General features: G+C 45.5%; 2 protein-coding genes across 5 annotated transcripts in view; both read left to right on the top strand.

Annotated features, from left to right (window-relative positions):
- The window catches only part of LOC115565963 (signal-induced proliferation-associated 1-like protein 1), a 40482-nt gene extending 25356 nt beyond the window's left edge, over positions 1 to 15126 (top strand). Inside the window, exons 6-20 of one of the 3 annotated variants that reach the window (XM_030391667.1) lie at positions 219 to 376; positions 5167 to 5746; positions 6951 to 7225; positions 7576 to 7833; positions 7932 to 8075; positions 8172 to 8329; positions 8445 to 8527; positions 8624 to 9042; positions 9985 to 10200; positions 10815 to 10977; positions 11664 to 11865; positions 12164 to 12313; positions 12505 to 12622; positions 12894 to 12972; positions 13126 to 15126. In XM_030391667.1, coding sequence (XP_030247527.1) covers positions 219 to 376; positions 5167 to 5746; positions 6951 to 7225; positions 7576 to 7833; positions 7932 to 8075; positions 8172 to 8329; positions 8445 to 8527; positions 8624 to 9042; positions 9985 to 10200; positions 10815 to 10977; positions 11664 to 11865; positions 12164 to 12313; positions 12505 to 12622; positions 12894 to 12972; positions 13126 to 13269 — 3147 coding nt within the window. In that variant the 3' untranslated portion in view covers positions 13270 to 15126. Of the gene's footprint in view, positions 1 to 218; positions 377 to 5166; positions 5747 to 6950; positions 7226 to 7575; positions 7834 to 7931; positions 8076 to 8171; positions 8330 to 8444; positions 8528 to 8623; positions 9043 to 9984; positions 10201 to 10814; positions 10978 to 11663; positions 11866 to 12163; positions 12314 to 12504; positions 12623 to 12893; positions 12973 to 13125 lie in introns of those variants that run through there. The other 2 variants (XM_030391665.1, XR_003980928.1) reach the window with 2 other exon arrangements.
- Positions 15127 to 18842: 3716 nt separating this feature from the next.
- The window catches only part of LOC115597395 (regulator of G-protein signaling 6-like), a 41448-nt gene continuing 33059 nt past the window's right edge, over positions 18843 to 27231 (top strand). For both annotated transcript variants that reach the window (XM_030443243.1, XM_030443242.1), the window contains exons 1-2: positions 18843 to 19396; positions 22277 to 22373. In XM_030443243.1, coding sequence (XP_030299103.1) covers positions 22290 to 22373 — 84 coding nt within the window. In that variant the 5' untranslated portion in view covers positions 18843 to 19396; positions 22277 to 22289. The remainder of the gene's footprint in view (positions 19397 to 22276; positions 22374 to 27231) is intronic.

Below are 27231 nucleotides of genomic sequence, written 5' to 3'. Positions count from 1 at the left end.
TCATGTATCAGGAAATGGAAAACTCCTTTGTTTGGGTGAAACAGTTAGAGAAATGCATCATGTGACTTGTGTCCATTTATCAGATTTTATTCCCATCCATCTTTACTTCCAAAGAAACCTTTATTGTCTGCACATTTTTGTCATTAAATAGAATTTCCCAACTTTGCTTCAGATTCAAGTCCCATACTTCTCTAATTACCAATTTGTTGTATTTGTAGTTGCTGAGGAAGAGGCACATAGGGAACGACATCGTGACCATCGTGTTCCAGGAGCCCGGCGCTCACCCCTTCACCCCTAAGGCCATCCGCTCTCACTTTCAGCACGTCTTCATCATCGTACGGGTGCACGATCCCTGCTCGGACAACACGTGCTACAGGTGGGTCATAATGTACAACCCATTAAGCTTGGAGGCCTACAGTAAATGTGTGAAGACCAGAATGGAAATGCCTCCAAATCTTTCATTCTTCGACACAAGTAAATATTCCAGGGCTGCAACCGTCAATCAGTGTGTGTAATTTTGAAAGAAAAAAAGGCAAAATTCTCTGATTCCAGTTTCTTAAATGGGAATATTTTCAGTGTTTTCCTTCCTCCATGACTATAAACTTAATATCTTTGGTTTGTGGGTAAAACGAGACATTTAAGGACACCATCTTGGCCGTGATCGACATATACATTCTGTTTATTTATTATTTATTTATCGACCAAACAACTAATTGATTAATAGAGAAAATTGTCAACAGATTAATGAATGAGATGAAGAGTTGCAGCCCTACTGTGTGGTTTTGTGTTTGTCTGCTAAAGAAAGGAAGGAGGAAAAAACAGTGGTGGTGTATGTCTGCTGAACAAAACCTCTTCCTGGATAAGTAAAGGTTTTTGAAAAATCTGACATCCTACCAAAAGCCTTGGAAAGGTTTCGTTTAACGTCTCAGAGAACCGAGAGGTTGAGGTTAGCCCACCAGCTATGAATATATATGACCGTATCTAGACACTAAGGACACTCATTACAGTTTTAAGTAGGCCAGACTGACCAAAACCCAGCAGCAATGTTGAATAGAAATCTGGTTGTAACTTTCCGTCTGAGTGCAGAACTGGGCCCTTTTTACAGGACCCTTAAAAGCCCCAGTGCTACCAGCAGTGTTGTTGTTTTTCAGCTACAGTAGCATGACAAAAGCTTTGACTGGAAGGCATAGGTCAAACATAAAAAGCCTGTTGCGTGACCACCACCACCACTCCCCCCCCCCCCCCCCCCCTCTCCGTTCATGTCTTCTTGCGTGTCTGCCCGGGTATAAATTTGTCTGATTATAGTCAAATCGAGTAGATTAGCGCTGCGGTAGCTGGCGAACCGATGGGATACCCTCCTCCTCCTCCTCTCCTCTCCTCTGCTCTGCCTCGTGATGATCAGACTGCAACTCTGTGCCACTGTTCACACTTATGCACCGCTACCCCACCGCACACACACTCTCCGTGCTCTGCATACACAGATATTATACACACATAGTTGCTCCCTGTCACTCCCGTTTCTCCCTTTTTTATTTCTTTTTTTTACCTCTTTCTCATGCTCACTTGCACACAGTTAAACACACATGCGCGCACTTTTTCCCCCCATGCACGCTAATTCACTCAAAGGCTCACTCTTCACACACTCGTATAATACAAGCCTCTCCCCCCCTTTTCTCCTCTTCCTCCTCCTCCTCCTCCTCCTCCTCTTCTCCCTGCCTACCACTTTGCCTTTGGGCAGCGTGAGCCGGAATGGTCTGAAGGAGTTAGCGCCATGCACATGAAGTGCTCTCTTCACCCGGACATGCATGTGAGCAGGGAGGATTGTTGAGAGCTCCCTCAGTGCTCGCACAGTCCATCTCGGGATCGGATGGGTCAGGGCAGCCTTCTGTCTCTCAGCTCACACTTGCATCAAATTTGGGCTAATTTATTTCTAGCCCAATTTTTTCAGCTCTCTGGCAAGTTCTTTGCTTGTTTGTTTTTTTTCTGACCAGCCAACCCATCCTGATCGACTTGTGGACACCTTCATTCTGCTTGCTCTTTGCCCGAAGGAGGCGTTTTTCTAGTTTATACTCTGGGAGTGAAACGCTTGTTCTCCTGGTTTGCCTTATGGATGAAATGGAGAGGCGCGGGACACCGAATCCTTGAGGACAATCTAGCTACCCCACCCAAAGACACACACACACACACGCACTCCCAACCTTTGGCTTGCTGCTCATACTCTGTGGATTGAGGCACCATATGCTAAGACTTCCCTCCTGACTGTTGGTCACAAGTCTTTTCATGGATGCTTTCCCCCGATGGTTTGGGGAAAAAAATCTGGGTCCCGACAAGAGAGCAGAGGGTACAAGGATTTGCTACACCATTACTGAGTGTTGGAGTGTGGCTACAGAACAGAGTCGAGTCATCATACGCTGGGAAATCTTCTTCTTGCACCGAATATGCAGGGTTCTGTGCACTAATGCTGTGAAGAGCATGCTTGCTTTTTGGTGAAACCAGGAGGTGAGTTAAAGGTGTTTGAGTTGGTGCATTGGTTTGCGTAGTCGACACAGTGATTTGACTTCTACATACCATGGGCTCCGCGGATATCAGCAGATCACTAGCTGCATGTTTGCAAACATGGACACACATCGCAGCTGCGCAGATTCTCACACACGTACACATCGGTCTGTCACAGTAATTATCGACTTACCGCACTTATCTTACTGTACATATCAACTTGGGGATAAATGTACACAAACTTGATCATATTTGCTGACCTTGATATTGCCTGTTGGGTTTACATGTGTGTTTGTTAACATGATAATTTCAGTAAACATGATGCCAGATTGACTAGCAGAGTCTCCCTACTGTTATAAGGAGTGAGTGCATCAGCATTTTTACACATTTTTGATGATTGTTTTGATTAACTGGGTTTTATTTTACTTAAGAACATTTTTAAAATACTTTTTTTATATTCCAATTCCAATGTCTGAATATTATGAATTAAAAGTTAATCGCCCTTGAAAGGGTGTTCTTGCATTATTATGCTCTTATGATATTATATTCGGTCCTAAAATGACAATAATAATGTCTGTTCCCAGGCATTCCTGGGATAATATATTGCCCAACATGACGGGCCTGTGTATACTGGCTTAAAAAGGATTACTGTTTGTTTTGATCTTTCTCATACCATCATATGACTCTTACGAAATACTATGTCAATGGTGTAGTGTCTTTACTCCTCTAATCTCTATTAATGAAGAGCATGTTGTGATATGTCGAGTCATCACGTTATTAATAGCCTGTTGTTGCCTGCTTCTGAGATTTGGATAATGCTCAGGTCATATTGAGCCAGACCAGAGCATTAGAGGAGTAAGTGGCCCGGGGCCAGCGGGGTGCTAATCTGTGGCTTTCAACCGCTGCCTCAAAGTCACACGGGGCCAGCAAAGCAGATTGCATAACTAGACCTTTGTTTAGGAAGCATAGGCCGCTTGTGCTCGCTAGCTCGGGCTGCTCTGGCCGCTCTGGCGCTGCTTCTTCCATACAGTGATGTAGCAGAGAGTGGCAGGGCCTCAGCATCACTGGGAGATGGCCTGTCAACTGTGATTGGATGTATGGTATTTATACGCCGCATTTAGTCAACCATGGTTTGCAACATTTCTGCTACAGGCAGTGGCTGCATTATCTGTTAAATGAGCTGGATAGACACTTGTCAAGACTGTCACATCAGCGTATCCAGTTTTCTCATGCGCTTTTAGTGTATACGCAACTGACTGTGTGTGTGTGTGTGTGTGTGTGTATATATGTGTATACATATATATATATATATATATATATAATATATTTTATATATATGTATATATAGTTATAGTTATTATATTTTATAATATATATATTTTATATAAATATAAAATATATATATACAAATTCTATATATGTATCTTTACAACCTCTACAGAAGACATTACACTGCCAAAGCGGGTATAAACATGCTGCCAGCTGATTTGACAAACATCAGCAATTCTTCCCATATGGTAAATTAAGCCCAGCCAGTTGGAAAGCACACTTTACTGAATTAGTTCCACACCGATCCCATTTTGTCATGAACAGGTATGAGACAGCATCACCTGCACCTGTTCACTAATTTATAGTAACTCAAGGACAGCCATTGTTTGCAGATGGAATAGGAGCAGCAGAGGGTAACAGGAGGAGAGCCTTGCCCGGAGGAATTCTAACGCCCTCCTTTATCCTCACAAGTGAAACAGGTCAAAGGCAACAATACCTCAGAGGAAAGATGTCTCCACTGTGTTTTTTTTTATTTTTTTTTTACAAGCCCATGTGCTGTTTGTCCTTGCAGTGCAGTGTAGTTTTCCCGGTTAAAGAAGCATCAGGGAAAAAATTAAGTTAGGTTAGCTTTTAGTGCTTCACAGTTCTGAATAACATCATGTTGTGTTTCATGCTGTTTATAATTTATGTTATTTTATTTTGATGTACAGTATTTGTCTTCGCATAGACATAAACACATCCTACTGAAGTTTTCTAATTTGTTTTGCTGTATAGTTTTGCGACCACATGAAAAAAAAAATCAGTTTTGCTCTGTGCACAGAGATAGACATTAATAATTAAATTGAATTAAAGGTAAAGAATAAAGTATTGTGAGTGGTACAAGACAGCACTGTACACTAGCATGTGCAAAGAAAGAAAGTGACTATATGATAGAAATATGAGAAATGAACTAATGCATCAATTCATGAGGCGATCCAGTACAGCAGCTCTGCCATACATGCTGCCTTTACAAAGATGATTCTGTTCAGTTTTGATTGACACTGTGTCAGAGAGGTATTAATATAACTTCCTGTTTGTTACCGAGGTTGTAGTTTGCATCCTATTGAGAGCCAGCTTATTTACATAAATGAGAAGGGCAGGATAGTAGGAACACCTTTCAATATAATGCACTCTAAAACAACACCACCCTCCACAACCTCAACAAGGAGAATGGATCACCTTTTTTTTACAGTGTCAACAACAACTGAAAAATTCTAAGCTTTGTGGAAGTAGAATTCGTGGCATAGCTGTTGTACAAGACTGTACAAGTGTACCTTATGAAGTGGCTGCTGAGTGTACAATGTTTGTTAACACACTACAGCGGTGACCTCACACCCTCCTCTCCTCTTCTTCTGTCTGCAGTGTGGCCGTCACCCGTTCCCAGGACGTTCCCTCCTTCGGCCCACCAATCCCCAAGGGCGTGACCTTCCCCAAGTCCACCGTCTTCAGGGACTTCCTGTTGAGCAAAGTCATCAACGCCGAGAACGCAGCCCACAAGTCGGATAAGTTTGGCGCCATGGCGACTCGCACACGGCAGGAATATCTGCGGGACTTGGCAGAGCGTCACGTGACCAGTACTCCAGTGGAGCCCACGGGGAAGTTCCCCTTCATCTCCCTGGCGCACAAACGACGGGAGAAGGTGCGTCCGTACAGTGGGGCGGAGCTCCGGAGCCTGGGGGCCGTGACCTGGCAGGTTCACGCTGAAGATCAGGTCGCCGGTGCTGAGCGCGAGTGCCTGTTGGCCATCTCTAATGACTTCATCATCCTGTTGGATCAGGAGGCCAAAGCGGTGGTGTTTAACTGCGCGACGCGGGATGTGATCGGGTGGTCGACGGGGAGCCCCGCCTCCATGAAGATCTACTATGAGCGCGGCGAGAGTGTATCACTGCGCTCCATCAATAACAACACAGAAGACTTCGGAGAGGTTGTCAAAAGACTGGAGGTCAGTGGGGCACCGCTGCTGTCTATGACAGCACATCTCATTAGCACACACCATCTGTTGCAGCTACCAGAGGTTCCACTGAGCCACACACCCCCGTCTCTGACAAACTGCTTGTAATGAACACCACAATCCTCGTACCGCTGGCTGTCTGAACGCATACTTCTTTTATCATCATATTTACATTTTAGTCGAGTCATCTGGAAAGAGCATCCTGCACAGATAACGATGACTACAACAGTAGAATAAATAGCCAGTGAACAGGTGTGTAGGCAAAAGGTGCCTCTTGACGATTTTTTTTTTCCTGCAGTATCTGATATTTTATCTGACCACTTCCTTGACAGCAAGTAGCACGAAAAAAAAACAAGAACTATGTATTGTTGATGTTATTATAGCAACATATGGGTGTAGCCTCAAATTATACAGTCACTGAAAAGCCACAGCTGTTGAGCCAGCTCTATAATTATAAGTCAAGCTGAGCATTATACTTAGTAATTTGGTGATATGATATCATCACTGAGGCTTTCAGTGTGGTGCATATTTGGAGGTAAAGCAGTATCTTTTGTTTTGTTTGGCATTTGGATCAGTCTTGTGACACAGAAGTTGTAGTTGGTGGTAAACGGTACATATGCTGCTGCCTGCTACCAGTACTGGCACGTGCCCGTCTTAAAGTAGGACTGTGAGATTTTTCTTCTTCTTCTGTTTTTTTTTTCATGGCCTTTGTTGCAGGCATCATCTGCTCCCAGGCTGCACTAACTACTGTTTACTTCTCAATTAACTCCCCACAGTTAGAAGGAAGAACAAGACAGGATGTGTAATGGTAGTCGGCTATCATGGGAGTGTGCAGAATAATTTAGATTAAAGTGCTTAGTATTCATAGTATGTGGTTGAAATAGGCGCCTCGGCTCGGATAGGATGAGAGCTAGTGTCAGATGCATTTTAAAGATCCTGTATTGTGCTCATTTTCAGGTTCATTATTTTTTTAGGCTGTGTACTGAAAATGTTTACATGCTTTGATTTTTAAAAAACACCTCCAATACCGTCCACTGATGCAGCACCTCTCCTCACTCTCTGTTTGAGTGCTACATTTTAGTGTTTGTCCCTTTGGGGCTTCCCTCCTGAAAAGTCCACGCTGCTCTGATTGCTCATAAATTGTTTGCAAAAGTTTTAAGCATTTATGCATTTCTTTTACTCGTCTGTTCTGTAGCTGTTGACCAAGGGCAGTCAGACCACAGAGATGACCCTGCGCCGCAACGCCCTGGGCCAGCTGGGCTTTCATGTCAACTTCGAGGGCATCGTCGCTGAGGTGGAGCCCTATGGGTACGCTTGGCAGGCCGGGCTCAGGCAGGGCAGCCGGCTGGTGGAGATCTGCAAGGTGTCGGTGGCCTCCCTGTCTCACGAGCAGATGATCGACCTGCTGAGAACCTCAGTTACTGTCAGGGTGGTCATCATTCCCCCTCATGAGGACTCCACACCACGCAGGTAGAGGGGACGTTGGACAACATCCGAAATAAATAATTCCTAATTGTTATGTAGCTGCGACGTAATTTGCTACTTATTAATATCAACTCACATCCACTGGGCTGTTTTAAAAAAAAAAATGCATTCACTGGTACAGTGACACATCATTATAACTTGTACTACCAGCACTATGAGGTATTTTAGGGGTGGAAAAGTATTGAAAAAGGGGCATTTTGTCATGCCATTTTGGTAAACGCTGCCCAACCCTAGTGGATACAGATGATCAATAGATATAACAGAAACTTTAATGTACTTGTCTGTCGAGGCTGTCTTTAAACTATTCTGTCTGTGAACGCTTCATGTGCCAACAGAGGCTGCTCAGAAATCTACCACATGCCACTTGTGGATTACAAGAACCACAAGGAGGGCATGCCCTACGAGTTAAAGTTCCCCTTCCGGCCCACTAACAACAACACCAAGTGGCCGCGCACCTCATCCAGCCCTCAAACACGCGCTGCTGGCACAGGAGGCACGCTCATCAAGGCGCCGCCTTCCGACTTTGGCGACCGCAACCCCGCTGCCATTCCCCGGAGTGTGTCGAGCGACGGGCGACCCCTCAACCCCAAAAGGTCCCAGAATAAATATAAAAACTGTTATGAAGCTGATTTTATAAAAAAGCTTTCTGGCTGCTGTTTGTCTTTAATGACATATTTGTGTGTCATCACAGATATTCCCCAGGAAATGACAACTACGCTCTCGCCTGCTCCATCGTGATGGGCCGCACGCTGCACAACACAAACTCCCCTTCCAGTCTTCCCTACGCAGAAACCATGGGCTCTTCCCATTGGAGGCAGAAGTCTATGCCTGATGGGTATGCTCCACCCCTCTTTGCTCTGGGGTACTTATGATAAGTTGGCCTGCTGCACTACATTTGCAACATAGTTGACATCCCTCATCTCCCCTCCAGGTTTAATAACAACAACTGCCAGTCCCCTGGGTCATCTGTGCGGCAGGTGGCAGGTGATGGGGTCAATGGGATCAAAACGGGCTCCGGCACTGGTGTTGGATGGTCCCGAACCGGGGAGGGGGATGGGACCACCAGAGTGGGGGACAAAATCAGCGTGGGTAAGAGGAATGCTGAAACTCTGGCCTCAGTGTTAGCGATGGAATAAAACATGATTTTTACTGTTCTTTCACCACTCTACAGACCTCATTACCCATATTTCTTTGCTTCTCACAGACACTGCGGTGTCTAAGGCAGTAACCCCTCGACTCCAGCCATCAGAGCAGGGCGGCCATGTTTCTCCGAACAAAACCACGAAAGTGAGTCAACAAGACTCAATATTTGATGTGATTTCTTCGCTTATTTCACAGCAGGTCACGATCATATTTGAATTTGCTTTTCTCATCTCTGAATAGGCGGATGCTCCGTATTCATCCAGCCAGTCGAGCAGCAACACCCTCTCAAGCAACGCCTCCAGCTCCGCCCACAGCGATGAGAAGTGGTACGAGGTGGGCTCACGTTCAGGCGTGCGGAGCGATCTGGAGCTCAACGGCTACCTTCAGGGCGCCTCCACCGACAGCGGCATCGACGCCACCTCCTTCACTGCCACACAGAGCAGCACAGCTTCCTCCACCGGTGCCTTCAGGGCCAAAGACAAAATCCCCTGGCAGGATGACGCAACAGGCAGCAGCCAGAGGGCCACAGACACTCCACCTCCGCCCCCAGACTCTCTTGCCCTTGGAGGCAGTGAGAATCCAGCGAAGAGTCCGTCAGCCTTCCCCCTTGTTCCTGACAGTGGCTCCTACAGCCTGAGTGACGCCGCCTCCCACTCCAGGTGTGCTGCCGTTCTGTTATAGTCAGCTGTAGGCAGCTGAGGAATTTTTTGCCCCCACATCAATGTTTCATTAAACAGACAGTGATTCATTGTAGTCCGGATATATCCTGCACCATCCCAGATGGAAAAGTCCAAAGCTCTGCGGTTTGGCATTAACAAAGGCAGAGAGGAAGAATGAAATAGCTGCATGTGCGTGTGTGTGTGTGTGTGTGCGCGGGTGGTTTTGCATTTCTATGTATCTCAGTCTCCCGATGCCCATGATAGAAAGGAAGTGCTTGAAGTTGCTAGAAATGCAGACTGTGAGCTCAGCACTGTTTCCCCTCTCCTAAATCCCGCTTCCTTTGAATCAACCAAAGCTTTTCCTCCCTCTCTTCTTCACTCAGCCAGAAATAACTCCGCTCCACCAGACCTGTACATTGGCAGCTTTGTTTTATAGTATGCGCATGCACATGCACGCTTGCAGCCAGACACAAAACTTGCTGTTTGAAAACTCGAGCTTTTATGTCGAGCTACGGCGTAACGTTATTTGAAGAAATGGAGTGCAAGGACGCCGTGTCCTATTTTCTTCGTCTATAAATTCATAAGTTGATCCCATCTGCAGTGATGGAAAGATAAGTAGTGATGGAACAGGTAAACTGATGTGGTTATGTTCTGTTTATGAATGCAGAAAGTTAATGCAGCTGCCAAAGTATTTTTACAGTTTGAACTTGAAAAGTGGCTGTCATGGGGAATTAATTTTTAGTCAAATTACAGATATTGACGCTCCATCAGTCATGCTAATTAAACAAAGGACAAAATAAATTAAACAACACAAGGCCAATACATGAATACTCCTGACGCTTTAGCAGCCACTTAATCTGGGTGCTTGCATATTTTATAATTGCATAAATATCAACCGTTTCACCTTCTTTAACCCGTGTATATGTCTCATCCCGCACCCAGTTCTGGCCACTCAGGGAGTCCAATGGGCCAGGGCTGCAGCCCCACGTCGCCACAGGACGAGTCAGCAGCCGCGGGCACCTTGGCCACGTCCCAGAACTGCCAGTCCCCGGGGAGCAAGAGTTTTTACCCTCGTCAAGGAGCGACCTCAAAGTACCTGATCGGCTGGAGGAAACCCGGGGGGACTGTCAACTCTGTGGACTTTGGCAGCACTCGCAAGTAAGATGGGAATAGTTTCAGCCTAGCATCTGTGAGTGTTTAGAAGTGGTGCAAGTTGTGAAAATGATAATTCAGTCAAGTGAAGAAATACATCCTGCTGTTGTTGGCATTGATGTTCGAGAGACCGGGAGAAGGAATGACTATTCAGTCATTATTTGGCCCACTGATTGCTCACCTAATAGCAGAGCTTATGCTTATCTGGGCAACACTGCCACCATGTGGTGTAGCACTATACTTTTTGTTAAAAAATCCTTTGGTTCCCAGAGAAGGGTGACTAAACATAATTGCCCATTTTCATTCATTCGAGGCATCATATGTCTCACTGTTTTGCCCAAAGGGCGGTTGCGTAATTTGTGGTTGATGACAACTGCTGATTTCACACCATCCAGCTGCTCTACAAACCACAGCTTTTTCCTGTCGGAGCAATAAAGTGGCGAAGTGTCATGCAAAGGGCATGTTGACTTCACATCTTGAGGGGATACTTATAGCTTCTTAACATTTACAGAGTCTAATCTGTGTTTCAGAAATTTAAGCTGATGACCTTTAAACACAAGCAGGTCATTACCTCTAGTACGTTTTGCTTTTGTGCTTCCTTAACTCGCTTTTCTCTCCAGACGGCACCAGAGTGACGGTCTGCTGGGTGGTCAGCCACAGCTCAGGGCTAACCTCCGGGGCTCCCAGTCACCCCAGCGGCACACAGCCAAGTCCAGCCTGGAAGAAGACTTGAAGAAGCTCATCACACTTGACAGCCCTCCACCCACGACAAGTGAAGAAAAGGTACTGAAAATGGCTGTGGCATAAATGTTCATATACTGATGCCAGTAATATTACGGTTACTGACCAGGTGTCTTTGTACCGTGATGTTGCCAGGTGTAATGTGGAAAGTTTAACTAATTTACCAAACCAACATGAATTTAAATATAGAAATACATTTTTTAAATTTATGTACTAATTAAATTCGATTTTAAAATTACATACACATTTGGGATTACAAGTTGGTGATATGTTTAAATAATTTCCCAGTCTGGGATCATTAAAGTAATTCTATCTATCTATCTTATACTGTATCAACAATTGGCAACTATCAGCCGGACACAGCTGTAACACCTAAACACTAATTTGTGAATTAGCAGAGAGGTTAGTTGAAATAGTTGGCTGTAAGTAATGGATAAAAAGTTTTAAATAGTTAGCTTCAAGTAATGAAAGTAAAAGTGATATAATTAGCAAAAAAGTAATTAATAAATAGTTAAATAATGTCAGCTGTTGCCACTACCACCAGCCTATATATTCAATTGTATGATAAAAATATAGCAAGACTTAATGGGGACACTTTTATATAGTGTTAAGGAACATGACCTATGTTTACTTTGTGTTTATTTGTATTTCTACCAAACAAATGCCATTTGCAGTGTTTTTCACTGACCTGAGTCCCGTCACTCGTGTGTTTCCATCTCTATCTGAAGCCATTGTTTCCAGGTCCGCCGCCCACTCGTCGCTCCATCCAGAGAACCCTGTCGGATGAGAGTATTTACGGCGGACAGAGGGAGCCGTCCTCCAGCGGACAGCGTGACACGCCTACTGACCTTCTGTTCAGCTGCTCCACCATGCCACGCTCACCCACAACTCGCCACGGGGCAAGCCGGCGAGCGTCACATAAATCCCTGGGTAAATCTTCAGTATTTACAGTTAATCATAGAGGAGGTTGAAATTTGATTTGTTTTGTCCAAAGTTATCAATGAAGTAATGAAGTAAATGATTTGTAATACGTAGTAGGTCTTAAGAACATAAGGTTTGTAATCTTATTATCAAAAAACAGGATATAGACACCCTAAAACTAATTCAGTCAGTCATTTAAATGTAGCATTACTGTTGGTTCCACGGTTTCTCTATTTTTCTGTCATGGGATAAACAGACAGCAGAACATGCTGTCCAGTGTTTAAACTGTCCTGTTCCTCCTTCCCAGGAGACCTGTCAGCCCCAGAGAGCTCAGAACTAGATCTAGAGAGGAAGAGGCAGCAGCTGCAGGACCCTGTCCTCATGCCCCTGCCTGGCGCTGGGGCAGATGGCCCACTGGACTGGGCCCACCTGGTAGACGCTGCCAAGGCATTTGAGGGTAGGCACACGCATAATCATTTCCTTCTTGAAGTCACTGGAAGGTTAATTACTTGCATTATTTGGAAGGTGTGGCGTAGACACCCAACTGTCATTTTTTTTTTATCTCACCACAAGAGGGCAGTGTAAGTCTGTATTTTGTTTTCTCTCCAGGTCTAATTATATGTCTTTTAACTGTTTTTTTTTATTCAGAGCAGAGGCTGGTCTTCCTTGCAGCTCAAGAGGAGAGCTCTGTAGCTGAGAGTGCTGCAGCCACCAGCCCCCAGCAGGCTGAGCCTCAGGCTGCCCCGCTGAGACAGCCGTCGCCTGGGTAAGAGGCCTGAGGTCATGGCCCGGGACCAGTGTTCGCTTTAATCCACCAGTGTCCAGCACTGTGCCACAGAACACTCTGCAGATTTCAGTCCACTCAAACCCTACTGCAGCTGATGTCTCTAATCAGTCTTGTTTACCTAGTTTGACTGCATGCTAAACAGTAAAATCAGCATCTGTGGTTTTTGGTGGCGGCAGCTTTTGACTAATGCTTCACTCTGAAGTTTCAGTGTCAGTACCAGCTAATCTCCTGGTTGTCTTTTTTTTTACAGAGAGACTCCAGCCTGCCTGATGGGGAAGGTCAGCCAGCTAGAGTCAATGGTGAAGGTGCTACAGGATGACTTGAAGAAGGTGGGTTATGGTTCAGTAAGAGCGAGAGCTCCCCCTTAAAAAGTATTGAAAACCTAAATATCGATTTTTCATTTATTTACTCCCTATTATTGGTATCGACCCCAGAAGCTGAGTATCAGTCGGGCTCTTATGTAAAATCTGTGTCACCACCAGGAGAAGGATGCCAAGGCGTCGCTACAGGCTCAGATCGAGAGCCTGCGAGAGGACAACCAGCGTCTCCTGGAGGAGTCCTACAGCGCCTCAGCCAAGCTCAAGAAGTTCACAGAGTGGGTCTTTAACACCATCGACATGAACTGATGCGCACTCCAGCACAGCTGCTCTACTTGGGGAGTCTGACCACTACTCAAACGGACCTGGACTCGCCTGTTCAGTACTACATTTACAACAGAATTACTTATATAAACTCACAACATGATCTGCTGCTCTCGGGCTTTCACAAATCAGTGCCAACACGGACTTACATGTCATCCTTCGCAGCCTTGTGGATCTATGGTATAAACACCATTACAGACGTTTTGGAACAGAACGGGGGGATAGAAGGAGCAGTGGTGCCAGGCGACATGTCAGTTTTGACCAGCATGCACTCCCTTCCTTTGAATTTCACGGATATGATGCTTCATGTCCAGATTAATGGATTGTTGGTATCCCTGCATGTCAGAGACCGCAAGATGTTAAAAAACTAACCTCAAGGGATTTAAAGTTGCTGTCCCCGTTTAGCTCCCGGGCTAACCTAATTACAAGTGAGCAGATTTCCAATTTAAAAAAAAAAAAAGCTCAGATGCAATTTAAAACGAAAGAGAGAGCTGGTGAAAACAATCCTATATTCCTCTGATAGAGGTCGACACTTTCTAAGAATTACGTGACGGTGTGTTGTTGATTAAGTTGCTGTTTAAAACATTCAGTAATAACGACGCTGATCATTTTCTATTACTAACCAAAAGAGAAAAGAAGCTATACGAGGTGATGGGAGATGTCACTCCCCGTACTACACTACGCTTTTTCAGTAGCAGTGTGGGTAGGTAGACGCAGACAGACTGACCCTTTGCATAGCACATAACTGTAAACACTGTAAGGTCAAGTGCCTGTCTGTATTGCCTATGTAATCATATTGTAAAAGTGTATCAAATGTTTAAGTACTAGAGGGTTAAGAGCAGTTAAAACATGTATAGGACTACTGGTCGCAAGCTGATAAAAAGAATATATATTGTAAAAAAAATAAAAATTACACAGAACAATATTGGTGCCATAAAAGTAGATATTGACCGATCAGTGTCACTTATTCAGATTATTGTAAATACGTGATGTTAACATTTATTTTCTCGCACCCCTGCCCTGGATATGAAAATAATAAAGAGTATTTATGACAAAGATGGTGACCAAGAAAAAAAAAAATCAGCCATATGCAGTTAGAGATCTGCATGTTCTTATTATAATCAGAGAATATATACTGTAAATCCAAAGTTTTTCACAAACTTCTGATCCAGAATTATTTTTTTTTATGAAAGTCCTGCCTGCTGCAGATTGCCGGTGCCACCCAGTGTTGACGACATGTAAAAAATGCTACATGGAACCGACCCCCCCCCCCCCCCCATCCCCCCCCCCCCTTCATCCATCACATGCTAAAAAGGCCTCATTCTGGTCCTGAGCGCTCTCCATAGATTAAATCGGTACTGTTCGATATATGATCACATAGTAAGATATTGTGTATATCCTAAAAATTTCAGCTACAGATCTTTTCTGTAGCGTGTAAATCTGCTTGTAAGCCCGACCTGAATTGAAAGTCCTTATTTAAGCCTCATAACTGTTTCCTTTTGTACTCGAGATACTGTGCAACTGTATATAAGGAGAATTTGATATTCATCAGAATTTGCACCTTCATTCTTATTTTCTAAGATCATTTTTGATGTATTTCTGCTTTAATGGCTAGGGATACAATGGAGAGTGAAAGGGCCGATTATAAAAGACAAACAGGGAATAAAAACAGGACAAAAATCATGAGGGTGTGTCACACAAATGAGTCCCAGTCCCCCTCGCACAGCAGACCGCCCCTGCGCCTTCATTCTTATCATGTGTGACGGCATGTGATTCTGTTTCCATTGAGCTGTGATGTGTAAAAAATGTTTATATCTATTAAAGATATTTTGTTGAATTACACTCTGTCTCACAGAGTTGTTTTTGGCATTTCCTGAGCATTTCCTGCAAACCTTTCCTGCGTAACGAGACAAAAACAGGAAGAGTAACGTGACTGTCGGGGCCATCTGAGGTGGCTTTCCGGAGTTAATGGATACCTGTCAGTGGAGTGGCAGGAGGTGGTCGCCTGCTGTTGTGTTGTGATTAACAGAGAGCTGCCCTTTTTCCACTTAGGCTTGATTACACAAGGCAGTCGGCCTGACAGAGACAAGTCTAGATCAGACAGATTGATGGTTGAGGAGGACCTGAGAGACGCCGGGGTGAAGACGTGGACGATTATGGATCCAAGAAATGGCTTGAGTGTGACGTCTTGCAGAGTTATGGCTTACTACTGCAATTTTGTTTTTTGGACATTAAAATAAAAAATCACATGAAAGGATAGTCTGACAATCCTTTCAGTTTCTCGTAGAATAATGCTTGCGTGGCCTTGTGTACAATAACAGAAGTATTGGTTGCCAGCAATGTTCCTCCTGACCACATCGGCCACAAAGAGATCCTTATTTAGTGTGATGCTAATGAAAAAAGAGACGTGGGTAACAATGAGATCTTTGCAAAAATGGTCACTCCACTGAATTTACATATTAAAGTGTGTTTACAGGTCTTGGGGAGCATTTATGGAAAAATGTATTAAAACCTTTTGTGGCTCCAGAAGAAGCTGCATGTAAATGAGATAAATCGTCCAGTGATGCCTCTCGGTGACTAAGGTGCATTGTGCGTTATGCAGGCACAGTGTTTTGAAAAGTCAACTGGTCTAGAATTGCACTCTTATATAACACTGCTGCACTCATTATGGACAGATGGAAATCGATACAGCAGAACCAGAAATATTGCCTTTTTTCATTCTCTTTTCAAATCCTGGCACATACATTACCCACAACGCAACACACTGTAGATCATTTATCAAATTACATACAGCTTCCTCTGGAGCCACAAAAAGGCTTAATTCTACTTTTATCAGATATGCAGTAGTACTTGGCAACTCCTGTGAAAACACTTCAATGTGTAAAGTTGGTGGAGTTGCCCTTTAAGGTGAATCTCATATAGTTTACCTGTTGAACTGCAGTGGAGGTATGCCTACAGCGATGCTATCTGCTCTGTGTAGCTACATCTTAACATCAGCATGCTAACATGCTCATAGTGAAAGCACTAACATATTGACATATAAACACTTAATATATCAGGGTAATCAACTTACCTTTGAGCTATTTGGCATTCTAGCAAACTAATGGTGGATGGACAAACTTAGCACACTTAAGGCACAGTTAGGCAGAATGAAATCTGATACTTAATAAGCTCAAGCACAAGATAAAATGTGAAAGGATAACTCAAGTCATTGGGATTTATAGGCCTTCTCCAGAGGCTGTACCAATTTTCATTGCGATCCAGCAAACAGCTGTTGAGATATTTAAGCTGACCAACATCCCGGGAACCACGGCGTTCTCACGGATAAAAATGAGGGAGTTTCACATTAAAAAACCTGATTTATCCAACTCCGACTGTTTGGCTGAACTGAGCGAGGTATTCGGACTGCACTATCCTACACTGAAAATCCATCAGGGAGAGAATGCTCGGCCAGTAAGGACAGAAGGGACAATTCGTGACTAATCTCTTTCAACACATGTATGAGCATGTGAATATTGCTGTAAAACAGATTTTTTATTTATTTTTTTTTTTTTCTAAATGTGGGCATATGCTTGAAATTAGGGTTGCCCAACGTTCTTCCATCGGCAGGCCAAAGGTGAAACCTTCATTGGCTGACCTCTAACAGAAAGTGTAATTCTTCTAGCGGTGCTCAGATTAACATTTAAGCACCCTACATATTTAAAGAGCATTTTACGTCACAAAAACATATATTTGAATTATTTATTTATTTTTACAGATGGGCCGGATTGAACCTCATAGCGGGCCATGTTTGGTCTGCGGGCCACATTCTGGGCTGTTTTTTAATAATTCCTTTCAATTATGAATGTCTCAGCGCATCTCCACATGTTTCAACACCAGCCTGGCGCTTTCTGGATTTGTCCAGCCAATAAATCCACAACACGTCTCTTTGATCACTTTACATCCAGCAGGATCTCCGCTGTGTCAGCCGTGTGGCCAGTAGTGTTGCTCTCTGGCAGTGGTGTGGCTGTGAACAGCCTGTTCAATAATTTAGCATTAATGCAGATTATAGCAGGGCTGGCCCCCTTAAAGCAGATTAGAGAAGTCCCTGTCTGTCTGTCTGTCTGTGTGCCTGTCTGTCACCTTGTTATTAATGATGGCCCTCCTTAATGCCGGAGCAGCTCACTGGACTGGAAGATATGCTGATTGCAGGCGTGGCTGGTTAAATCATAATGCTATATGGTGGGTGTACAGAGAAGTAGATGTGTAGTTCGATAGCAGCACGTCTTTTTAACGTGGGGGATGGGAGGGACACGATACAAAGGCATGCTCTCCTCCTGCTGAAAACTATTAGAGAAATGTGTGGGGTAAGCACCGTGGGCCGACGGACGGTTTCACACTAATAGGTACACCACTCACAAGGGAGGGTGACCTTGGTTTCCCTTGGTTACCACATTTACCAGGACCAGCAGTTTGGGAGTTGTTTAAATTTTCTGACTTAATCTTTTTTTTTTTTTTTTCACCCTGAAGAAAAACAATCCTGAGCACATTGAACTTTAAATAATGGGAATTGGGCTTTTTCAAGAATATTTGAAGCGCCTACAAACATTTTCAAAAGCAATGAAGGGGGGCCTCACAGACCTTTCCTTAGATAACAACACGCTGCTGTAAGAAAGAAAAGGAGAGGAACACGCGGGGAAGAAAAGCAAGCCGGATGGTTTCTTTGATAGCTGGTGAGCCGGTTGTGTCAACACAAACATCTGTATGTGTGTGGCTGTGTGTGTCTGCTTGTGTTCGCTCTCCATGCATGCATTCACAAATTGGCCATGCCGTGTATTTCTGGAGTATCTTCCTCGGGGGGCTTTCGGGATCTCATTTATTGCAGGAAAAAAATTTAAAAAATAAAGGTTCATTCGTTCGGCTTGCCATTTAAGCTTGAATGATTCCAGAGTTTCCTTGAAGAGAGAAAGGGAGGGGGGGGAAGAAAAAAAAAAGAGGAGAGGAGCAAACATGCAAGAGTGGAGTAGCTGGAGACAGAGGAAGCAGAGTACATGTTTGCCATCCTCCAGCACCCGAAGTGGAATTCATAGCCGTGTGAGGGGAGACGAGAGCTTTGAGAAATATAAATACAAGTTATGGAAATGTGTCTAACTTTGGATCACAGTCTTCTTGGGGGGGGGGAACAAGCATTGAGCAGCCTCTCACGCGTGAGCTTTGAATGGGAAAATAAAAGGCGCTGCTCGCTCAAAGCGTCTGGAATATGTATTTATAGCCTGGCGCCCGTGCCTGTGTGTGTGTGTGTGTGTGTGTGTGTGTGTGTGTGTGTGTGTGTGTGTGTGTGTGTGTGCTCAGTAACAGTAAATTGTTTTTATATTAGCATTTCAATATCCTCCTAATGAAATGATTCTCATTTTCAGCATCGGTGGGCGCTGCTGCAGTGTGCATCCCTCGCTCTCTGTCCTCCTTTCCTCTTCACTGTGCATCCACTGCTCTCTCTCTCTCTCTCCCTCTCTCTCACACACGTACACACACACACTCTCTGCCTCGTGCACACGCGCACACACACACCCTCTCCCTCTGTCTGTCTTTCTCCTCCCTCTATTCTCCTCTTTATATTCTCTCTAATTCCTTCATCCCTCCCCCTTTTCCAACTTGATCTGCCCCTCTCTGTTGCACAGCATCTCCCTCCCTCTCCCTCTCTCTCTGTCTTTCTCTCTCTCGCTCACACACACTCACTCTCTCGCTCTCGCTCACACTCGAGCACATGCAGACAGAGGGAGAGGGGGGATGAACGAGGTGCACACATGTGAGGCTCTCCTGAACTGCCGGGGCAAGGCAGGACTGGTGAAGAGAGAAGAAGAAGAAGAAGAAGAAGAAGAAGAGGAGGAGGAGGAGGAATAGGAGAAATACTGCAGTGACCAGCCAGCTTCTCTCTCTCTCTCTCTCTCTGTCTCTCTCTCTCTCTCTCTCTCTTGCTCTTTCTCACTGCTTCACTGCTTTCATCACCCAGTCTTCTTCATCCCCTTCTCTCCCCCTCTGCCAATTATACCATGAACCTGCCTGCTGCTTGTTGCTAAGGGGGAGCCAGCTGGGGGAGCAGAGAGAGTGGACCAGGCATTATTTTGTTTCTAAGGTAATGAACGCTTCAGTAATGGCAACTGTCAGGTGTCACAGATGTTGCATTGCACTCGGCTGCTCGCCCGCTGAGCTCGAACAGGGCTCTGGGACTCACAGTCACAGCGTGGTTCTGGGTGTAACTGGAGCGCGGCTTGTTTCTGTGCATGTTTGTGTGCGAACTCCAGTTTATTCAGTTTGTTTCAGTTGACTGGGCATCCATTGGCTTGTTTGCTTGAGCCATTGCAGGGGGCTCTGCCCTGTGAATGTGTGTGTGTGTGTGTGTGTGTATGCAATGTCCTTTTGTGTTTGCCTCCTTGTGAATTGGCGTTTGCCGTGCGCTCGGATTCGAGGGGCGTACGTGTGAGGAGACACGCTTTGCGTTGCACATGAGGGGCACGCTGGTTGGGTGCTCTCTGGTCTCAGTGTCCGGACTCCATCACTTTGACACGAGCTCTCAATTAGCACCTTGGACGGGCCCCCTCTGTGGAGTTTGATTTGCATGCTTGAGCGGCTCTATTGGGAGAAAAGTTGTTCTCTAGAATTACAGACACTATTATTTCCTGTAAGCAGGTGCTGTGCAATCCATACCGCCTCTGCCTCTCTATACGGCCCTTGAGGCAGGTGCAAAGATTAGCTGTCTAATGTGCTCAGACTCCAAAAAAAAAAGAAAAAAAGAAAAAAAAGAAAGAGCGCAGACGTGTCAGCCAATGGGGAGTGCTGCAACTCCACACTTGTGGTGGTGATAACAAACAGTAAGGCGAGAGCGGATGGTTACTTATTCACTCATGCGCATCGCCCATGCTCCGTGGTGTAATAGATTAAAGTGTACAACTATGGCGACAAAGCCACCTTGCATGTCTGCCGTTGTGCAAGCTGGTGGCACGCTGCGTTTTAACAATGTCAATCTCCCCCCCTCCCCTCTGTCTCTCTCTCTCTCTCTCTCTCTCTCCACCAGAGCCATTATTTGCAGTTGTTCAAACTTGCAACGCCGCACGGCTACAATTATATAATTCATCTATTCCAAATCCCTCGCCAGCGGCTGGCCCATGGCAAGATGCGGTGTTACTAATTTGGTTAATGTATAAAGGTTTCATATTGTGCCTTGTTCATGTTTGCCTGATATGGCATGCTGTCTGTATACTCTGTGCTTCCCCCCCCCTTCAATAGCTCATCATGGCTCTTTTCAAACACAAATAGCTGCTGCAGTGAATAGTGAGGCCCAGTGAGCCGTGTGATTATTATTATTTTCTTTTTCCTGGCGGCTTTATCCTCTCGCACTTCATGTTTTCTAAGTACCAAAAATTATGAATGTGTCGAACTGTGTAATCCACCCCTCCACCCCCCACTCCTCACTTCACTTTCCTCCACACGATTAAAGGACAAACAAATGGTTTAACCCTTTTTAATGCACGGGGGAGCCTTCGACGGCAAAAGGGTAGACGGGGCTGAGGAGGCACGCTGAAGCCCAATCGTCAGCATGCGTTATGGAAATCCTTAGTTAAGCAGAATTAATTCTCCTGAGAGAGTGAGCGGGAGGGAGGGAGGGAGAGGGGGACAGCCTATAGAAAGTGATGGGGACTGTGTAGAGGTTGTAAATAAATCCCTTAACAGCAGCTCTCAAAGCCTTGGGGTGGCGTGGGGGGGGGCTAATCTGGGGAATGCAGGCAGATCAGAGGTAACCATGATATGATTGCTGCTAATGGAGTCGCCACTCGCTAACACTTAGCATGAAAAACATCAGCAGGGACTCGTGATGACCACAATGCAGTGTCACCTCAGCGAGGGTTCATCAATTAGGAACACCAGTGTCTCGTTGCGGATGCGTTGTAAACACACTTCTGCGGTGTGGGCTTTAATTGTTGCCATCTCGCACCTCCTCAGCTGATATCCTGTGCTGCAGTGGCTCCTGACCCCCTTTTTTTTTTTTTTTTTTTCGTGGCCAGAAGTAGGCCACCCTTTAATCGACACCACCCTCACTGGTGGTTCAAATGTGTTGATTCGATTTTTAATGGGATGTTATGCAACTGTTGACTGGGCTCCATAAAAGTGGATAATGTTGCATCATTTTGTCATACATGAACTGTCGGTGTGTTCAGGCTTGCATTCGGACTAACACCGTGTTGAGTAGCATGTGTTCCAACCACTGGGCCTGCCTTTAGTCAACCATTCCAACGATGTACAGTTAAGTTTCGCTATTCCAACTCGCCGTGTTTTCATTTATCCATTGCTTTTAGCTAACTTAACCATTTCACCCAAGTTATATTATTGTACATTTATTCATTACCTTCAGCTAACACTACCCCAGCAATTATCTAAACATTATTCAGTTGGGTAATTTTTGGCAAAAATTTGTGGCTAACTTTTCCCCGATGCTTTTAGTGTCTATTTTGATCCTTTAACCATTATTTTTTACCTAACTGTTTTATCCATTCCTTTTAGGAAACTATTCCAAGCATTCATCTACTGTTTAGTGTTCGTGTTTCGCAAATATATTTATGTGTTTTTCCTAAAATTCAAATCATAATCAGTCGTTTTTTTTTTTTTCCCAAATCAATTTAGCCATTGCACGATATTTCACGTAGCCCCTGGTAGGTTCATAAGTACCCCGTATGTATCCCCGGTTGGGAATCACTGCAGTGTTAGAGACTGCAACTTGGTGGCTTCGTTAATATTCACCCAACATCAGCCTACCTGAGCTCTCTTATCTGTCCCTACTGTGACAGGCGTCCCCTCTCCGAGACAGCAGCATACATTTTGGCAGCTGAATGTCATGACGATAACGGCTGGAGGAATGTTGTTCCGCAGGGGAAATAGAACTGCTGACTGATGTTTATCAAATTGTCATTTTGTGTTCTTCCACCCGCCCCGCTGATGTTGTGCGCTGTTTCTTCGACAGGACCGAGCGAAAAATGGCGGAGGGATCCAAAGACCAGGGAGGCGTGGGCACCACTGATCCGGAGGAGGACTCCCCCAATATGATCGTCTACAGAAAGGCAAGGCTGACTTCTTTGTGTGTGCTGCGGTGTGCGGTCCATATGAAGGGAGAAACATTCCCTGAGAGGCAATGACCCGTAGACAGGCTTCTGACAGCCCACTGGTCCGTATCTACCGCGCACTGGTTTCACTGTCAAACTCAGATGTCAGGAAGCTTCTCTTTCAGCCATCTTGAAACAAACTCAACTCTATCTCTCTTTTTCCCTCGGACCCTCTCCCCACCTCTGCGCCATCACTCGTCTGGGAAACTTCGGCCCCTCCAATGTTTTAATAAGCCCTCAATCCCATCAGTGAGGGTTCGGGCAGCGAGAGGTCCTTTTTTTTTTCGTGTCAGGGGTAATTACCTCGTCCCCGTGGTGCCTCGCTTTCAATAGCGGCTGTCTGATTGGACAGGGCGAGCAGCATCGGTGTCTAATTACGAGGATGTTCGGCTGAGAGGAAGTAGCTGATACTCCAGGCCCGGGATAGGGAACGGCCAATGAGAGATTGGTTATTCCTCCTCAACCGGCGAATAGCTTGTTATCTCTCTGCCAGCACAGTGACAGCCCACTTAAAAAAAAAACAGAGAAAAAAAAGCTTCTTTTGATCAGACTTAAACCACGGGAGCCTCTTCTACCAGCAAGCCTGCTGTCGTGATTATGGGGAAAGCTGTGCTTTAAGCAAGACGGAGTGGACAGATCCTGTCCCACTGTCCCAGATCTGTTGTTGTCATCCCGCTCCTAATGATTGTCCGTTAATAAAAGCGAGGTAAACAGATTAGCGGCGGGATGTGCGAGACAGGACGCCAAATAATTGTTGACAGCGGCTGTGTCAGTTAGCTACGTGTCAGCGCGGAGTTTTATGGAGCTCGGTGACAACTCTGAGGCGTTTTCCTATAAACCTCCATCTCCGTAATGAACACCTCCAGTGGTGCAGCTCACCTGGAGAAACCGTCAGTGATCTGCTTTTTGCTTTTTCTTCTCCTCCGAAGCTCGCAAACGCCTCTGATGATGAAGCTAGTGGGATTGTATGCCGTGAGCGGAGTTTCACGTACGTCAGCAGTTGGCAGCTTGAGGGGTAGTGGAAGTGCGTTGCCAGCAACAATTCACTTGTGTCCTGTTAACCTGTTAGCGTAGCAGTGGGCATTTCATTTCAAGTCCCTGCCAGGAATGATAATCATTATTCATAATCAAAGTGACGCCCGTCCCGACACAGATGGCTCCTCGTCCCGAAACAGGTGTCACGGAGCCCTCAAAGATTTTTGTGTGTCTGTTTTTTTTTTTTTTGCAGGCCGCGCATTCCATTGTTTACTCGGCATTGTCATTACCCGGCATGTTGTTCCGAGAAGCCGTCACGCCGCAGAAGAGAACATACTGTAGCTGCGTGTAACACTTGGCATCTTCGTGGATTTCGCAGCAGAGCTTCATTATGTAACGCCACGCATGCCTGGAGGCAACGCATTTAGGAGGCTAGTTTTTGCTTGTCAGGATGCCGCCTGAGGGAATATTCATCATTTCATGTTTTAGTCATACGCTGTGACAACAGACAGATGATCCTGACAGTGACAGGATTTTTTTTTTTTTTTTTCCCGCCCTCGCTGCTTTGAAAATGTGAGCTCGGATTTGAAGCTTTTGAGAAAAGAAAAAGCAGCCGAGGAATAACAATTTGAGACCAGCTGTGTGCTCGTAATGCAGTGCCTGATCTTCGATTTCACTGGTGTAGTTTCGTATTTCGTTGCATTTCGCTCAAGAGCTGAAGATGTCAAAGAAGCCAAATGATGGAGAGGTGCTGGGTCTTTGAGGGCAGAGTGCCCACGGCCTCTGGACTCGGTGGGTGGGCAGCCTGGCGCAGTGTGAAGGCACTGCTTGCAGAGAGGCAGATGGCCTCCAATATGCTCGGCCGCCTGGGAAAACACTGGCAGCTTCATCTCAGAGGTCCCTGTCAGCTGGAAAACATCAGTATCTTCCTGCCAGGAGCAACTAGTGCAGCCCCAGTCGAGAGATAAAAATATTTCAAAGAGTGGGCAGCACCTTAGTAAAATGTATAGGGGGTAAAGGTTAAGGTACCTTTACTTATTCTCCCATATCTGTCGCAAAGCGATTAAGTAAACATGTGGGCAGTTAGACAACGTGCAAATGCGATGTATTTAGCCATCAGGGAGGCTGAGTGCTCCGTGCAGTGTAGGGTAGGTGCTGCAGTGCTATCTCGCTCTGTCTCTCTCCTCCCACGAAAAAAGAAAAAAAAAGAGGAAGTGAAGCAAAACAATCCAATAACTGCAGGACGTCTCAGTGCCTCAAGAACCCGCGGAGGAAATGTGGTCCAACAGAAGTAGGTTGCGCGCGTGCTGTAGACGCGCGGAGCTTCACGCTGCTTCAATGCACGCTACCCGCTCCGGCTGCTTGCCGTGTTTGGCGTGCTCGGCAGTCAGAATGTGGCGGGGTTAGACGAGCAGAACTGGCGCCAGGAGACACACAAAAACGAAAACTCAAACCGTGATGAGAGTCACGACTGTGTTGGGAAATGCAGTTAAGCTGACGAGGGAGGCTCCTTTACTGCTCCGATGGGGTAAATCTAACAAACTATTAATAGCGAACTTCTCCATGCTCCAAGTCCATGTGTGTGTCTTCCCCTTTTTCCCCTCCGTGACTAGAGGGCCAGGACCGCTGCTGTGATGGCCACCTGGTTTCTGACACGCTCCGTTAATTGTTGCCAAAGGACTACAGCGCTCCTGCCCTTACCCGGGACAGTTCAGGACTCGCGCTGCACGCCCTCTCTCTTTTATTCAGGTCATTAATTGTCTGATTGGATAATTCCTGGCAGTCAACTCCACCTGAAGGGCCGGTATTACAGTCATAGTATGTGTGGCACAGTCACATAAAAGAAACGTTCATCCACACGAGTTTTACGAGCCATTAGAGGGTAAATATTAGTAATGATATTAGTAATGAGCCATGCCAGGAAGTTCACCGGTACCAGTGGCCTTTGGGTACGTAGGCAGTCTATTAGAGGAGAATACAGATTGGTTGTGTTATTTTATAGCTCAATACACTTTCCCCCCCCGCTGGTGAATGGATGCAGAAAAGTTTGGTGCTCTAAAAACGGCGTCTGCAAGATAAATCAATACAAGAAAATCCACTTTTTAGACAGGCCGACAAGCGGGGCCGGCACTGTCAGTCTGGGGGTTGGTTCAGTCCACCACTGTGGTCCAGACTGGAACGGCTCGATAAGCACCGGATGGACTGGCAATGAAATTTACATACTGTACAATATGATGCTGATATAAATGTCTGCAAAAGTAAACTTTTCATCATGTGCTAATAAGCTAATGTTAGCATGCTAACCCGCTAATCTATGGGGGCTGTGCTAAATGTTTATCTTCTTAACATTAGCATGTTGCTATATTTAACACGAAATCCCCCCATCGCGCTGCTGGCACGGCTGCAGACTTGTGATTTTTCATTATGTTTCCCTTTTTTTTTTTTTTTTTTTTCGTTTTTCCCTCCCCTCTAAGCCTTTCTTCTGCTTCTTGCTAATTAATAATTGAAGCTCATTTCAAGCATTTCCATCTTTGGAAAAAAATATCTGGTCCTCTGAGACATCATATCCTCCCATTCATTTATTCATACCCAGCACATATTTTATCTCCACTTGGTATTTTTATCCATGCATGTACAGGAAGGAGAAAAAACCCCCGAAGGATATAAAGAAAATATGTATTATAATGTCCCGACAAAACACTTTTTTTTTTTGTAATTCAGCTGGACATTTGAATTTGAATTTGCCTTTTTGCGTTCCAGCATTACGGCACTGTGACACGCGATAGGCTAAGTTTGCTCCTGTCGCAGGAGCCGTGGGTTGACTCACAAGTTATTGCATGCGTCACTCCTTCAGACTGTAAAGATGTTTAATATAGCAGCTGGAGGGATGGGAGAAGAAGAGATAACTGTCGGTGCAAAACTTAACCTTCCATACCATCCACATCAGCAACTGTCAGCTGGGGCTCAGGATGGCTTAGAGACGGGACACGGAGGGAGTTCACGCCACTCCAACAGTGCGGGTATTATTGAGATTATTGAGATATTGATCACGCACAGTCAGTGACGCCAAATCTCCCTCGAGTGGCGGGAGAAGATGAAATTACTGTAAACGGCAGCCTCCCACGTCGTCCGTACACCTACCGCGGCAGGGAGCCGACAGCTGGTTGGGTTTTCGAAGGGCCGAGAGCACTGACTCGCTCTACTTCTGCTGGTCAGAAGGAAGCTTTCTGCCGCTGTCCGTGAGTCACACTCTCCTTTCTCTCTCTCTGAAGTGCCCCTGGGGCCCACGCAGGGTATATCTCTCCTCTTCAGAGACTAACCTCCATCCGAGGTGTCTATGGGCCACTGCTCGCTGTTCCTGCGTGCACTTAACATATCACAGTCCATCCGAACACTCTTGGATATCACCTCTGCAGCTGCTGGGATGAGCTCTCCCAGCGCTTTATCATGTATGACCGTTTTAACACCGTCTCCACTCACACCACGGGAGCCTTTATCTGACGCGCTGGTATGGGCCGAACGCTTCGGGTCAGGCTTGAAGCCCGTGTGCCTGTATGCTAAGTGCCAGTGTGGGTTGCTTTCCTAGTTGGGTCAATAAGATAAAACAACAGTAACAGTGAAAAGCTCTCTCTCTCTCTCTCTCTCTTTCTCTCTCTCCCTCTCTTACATAACCGGCTCCTGTGTGCTGGCCTGTCTTTTCCTTTCCAGTTAAGCAGAAGGGACCAACGCATGAAAAAACCTTGGAAGTCCGCTGGAAAAACAAATCATAATTGGATGATAATTCACAGTGTTTTGGCAGCCCGCGCGCTGGTGTTGACAGGATTATTCACCTCATCCACAG

This window comes from Sparus aurata, chromosome 16, assembly GCF_900880675.1.
Source record: "Sparus aurata chromosome 16, fSpaAur1.1, whole genome shotgun sequence".
NCBI lineage: Eukaryota > Metazoa > Chordata > Actinopteri > Spariformes > Sparidae > Sparus > Sparus aurata.
The sequence above is the reverse complement of the archived record's forward strand: the minus strand, read 5'-3'. Positions and strand labels throughout refer to the sequence as shown.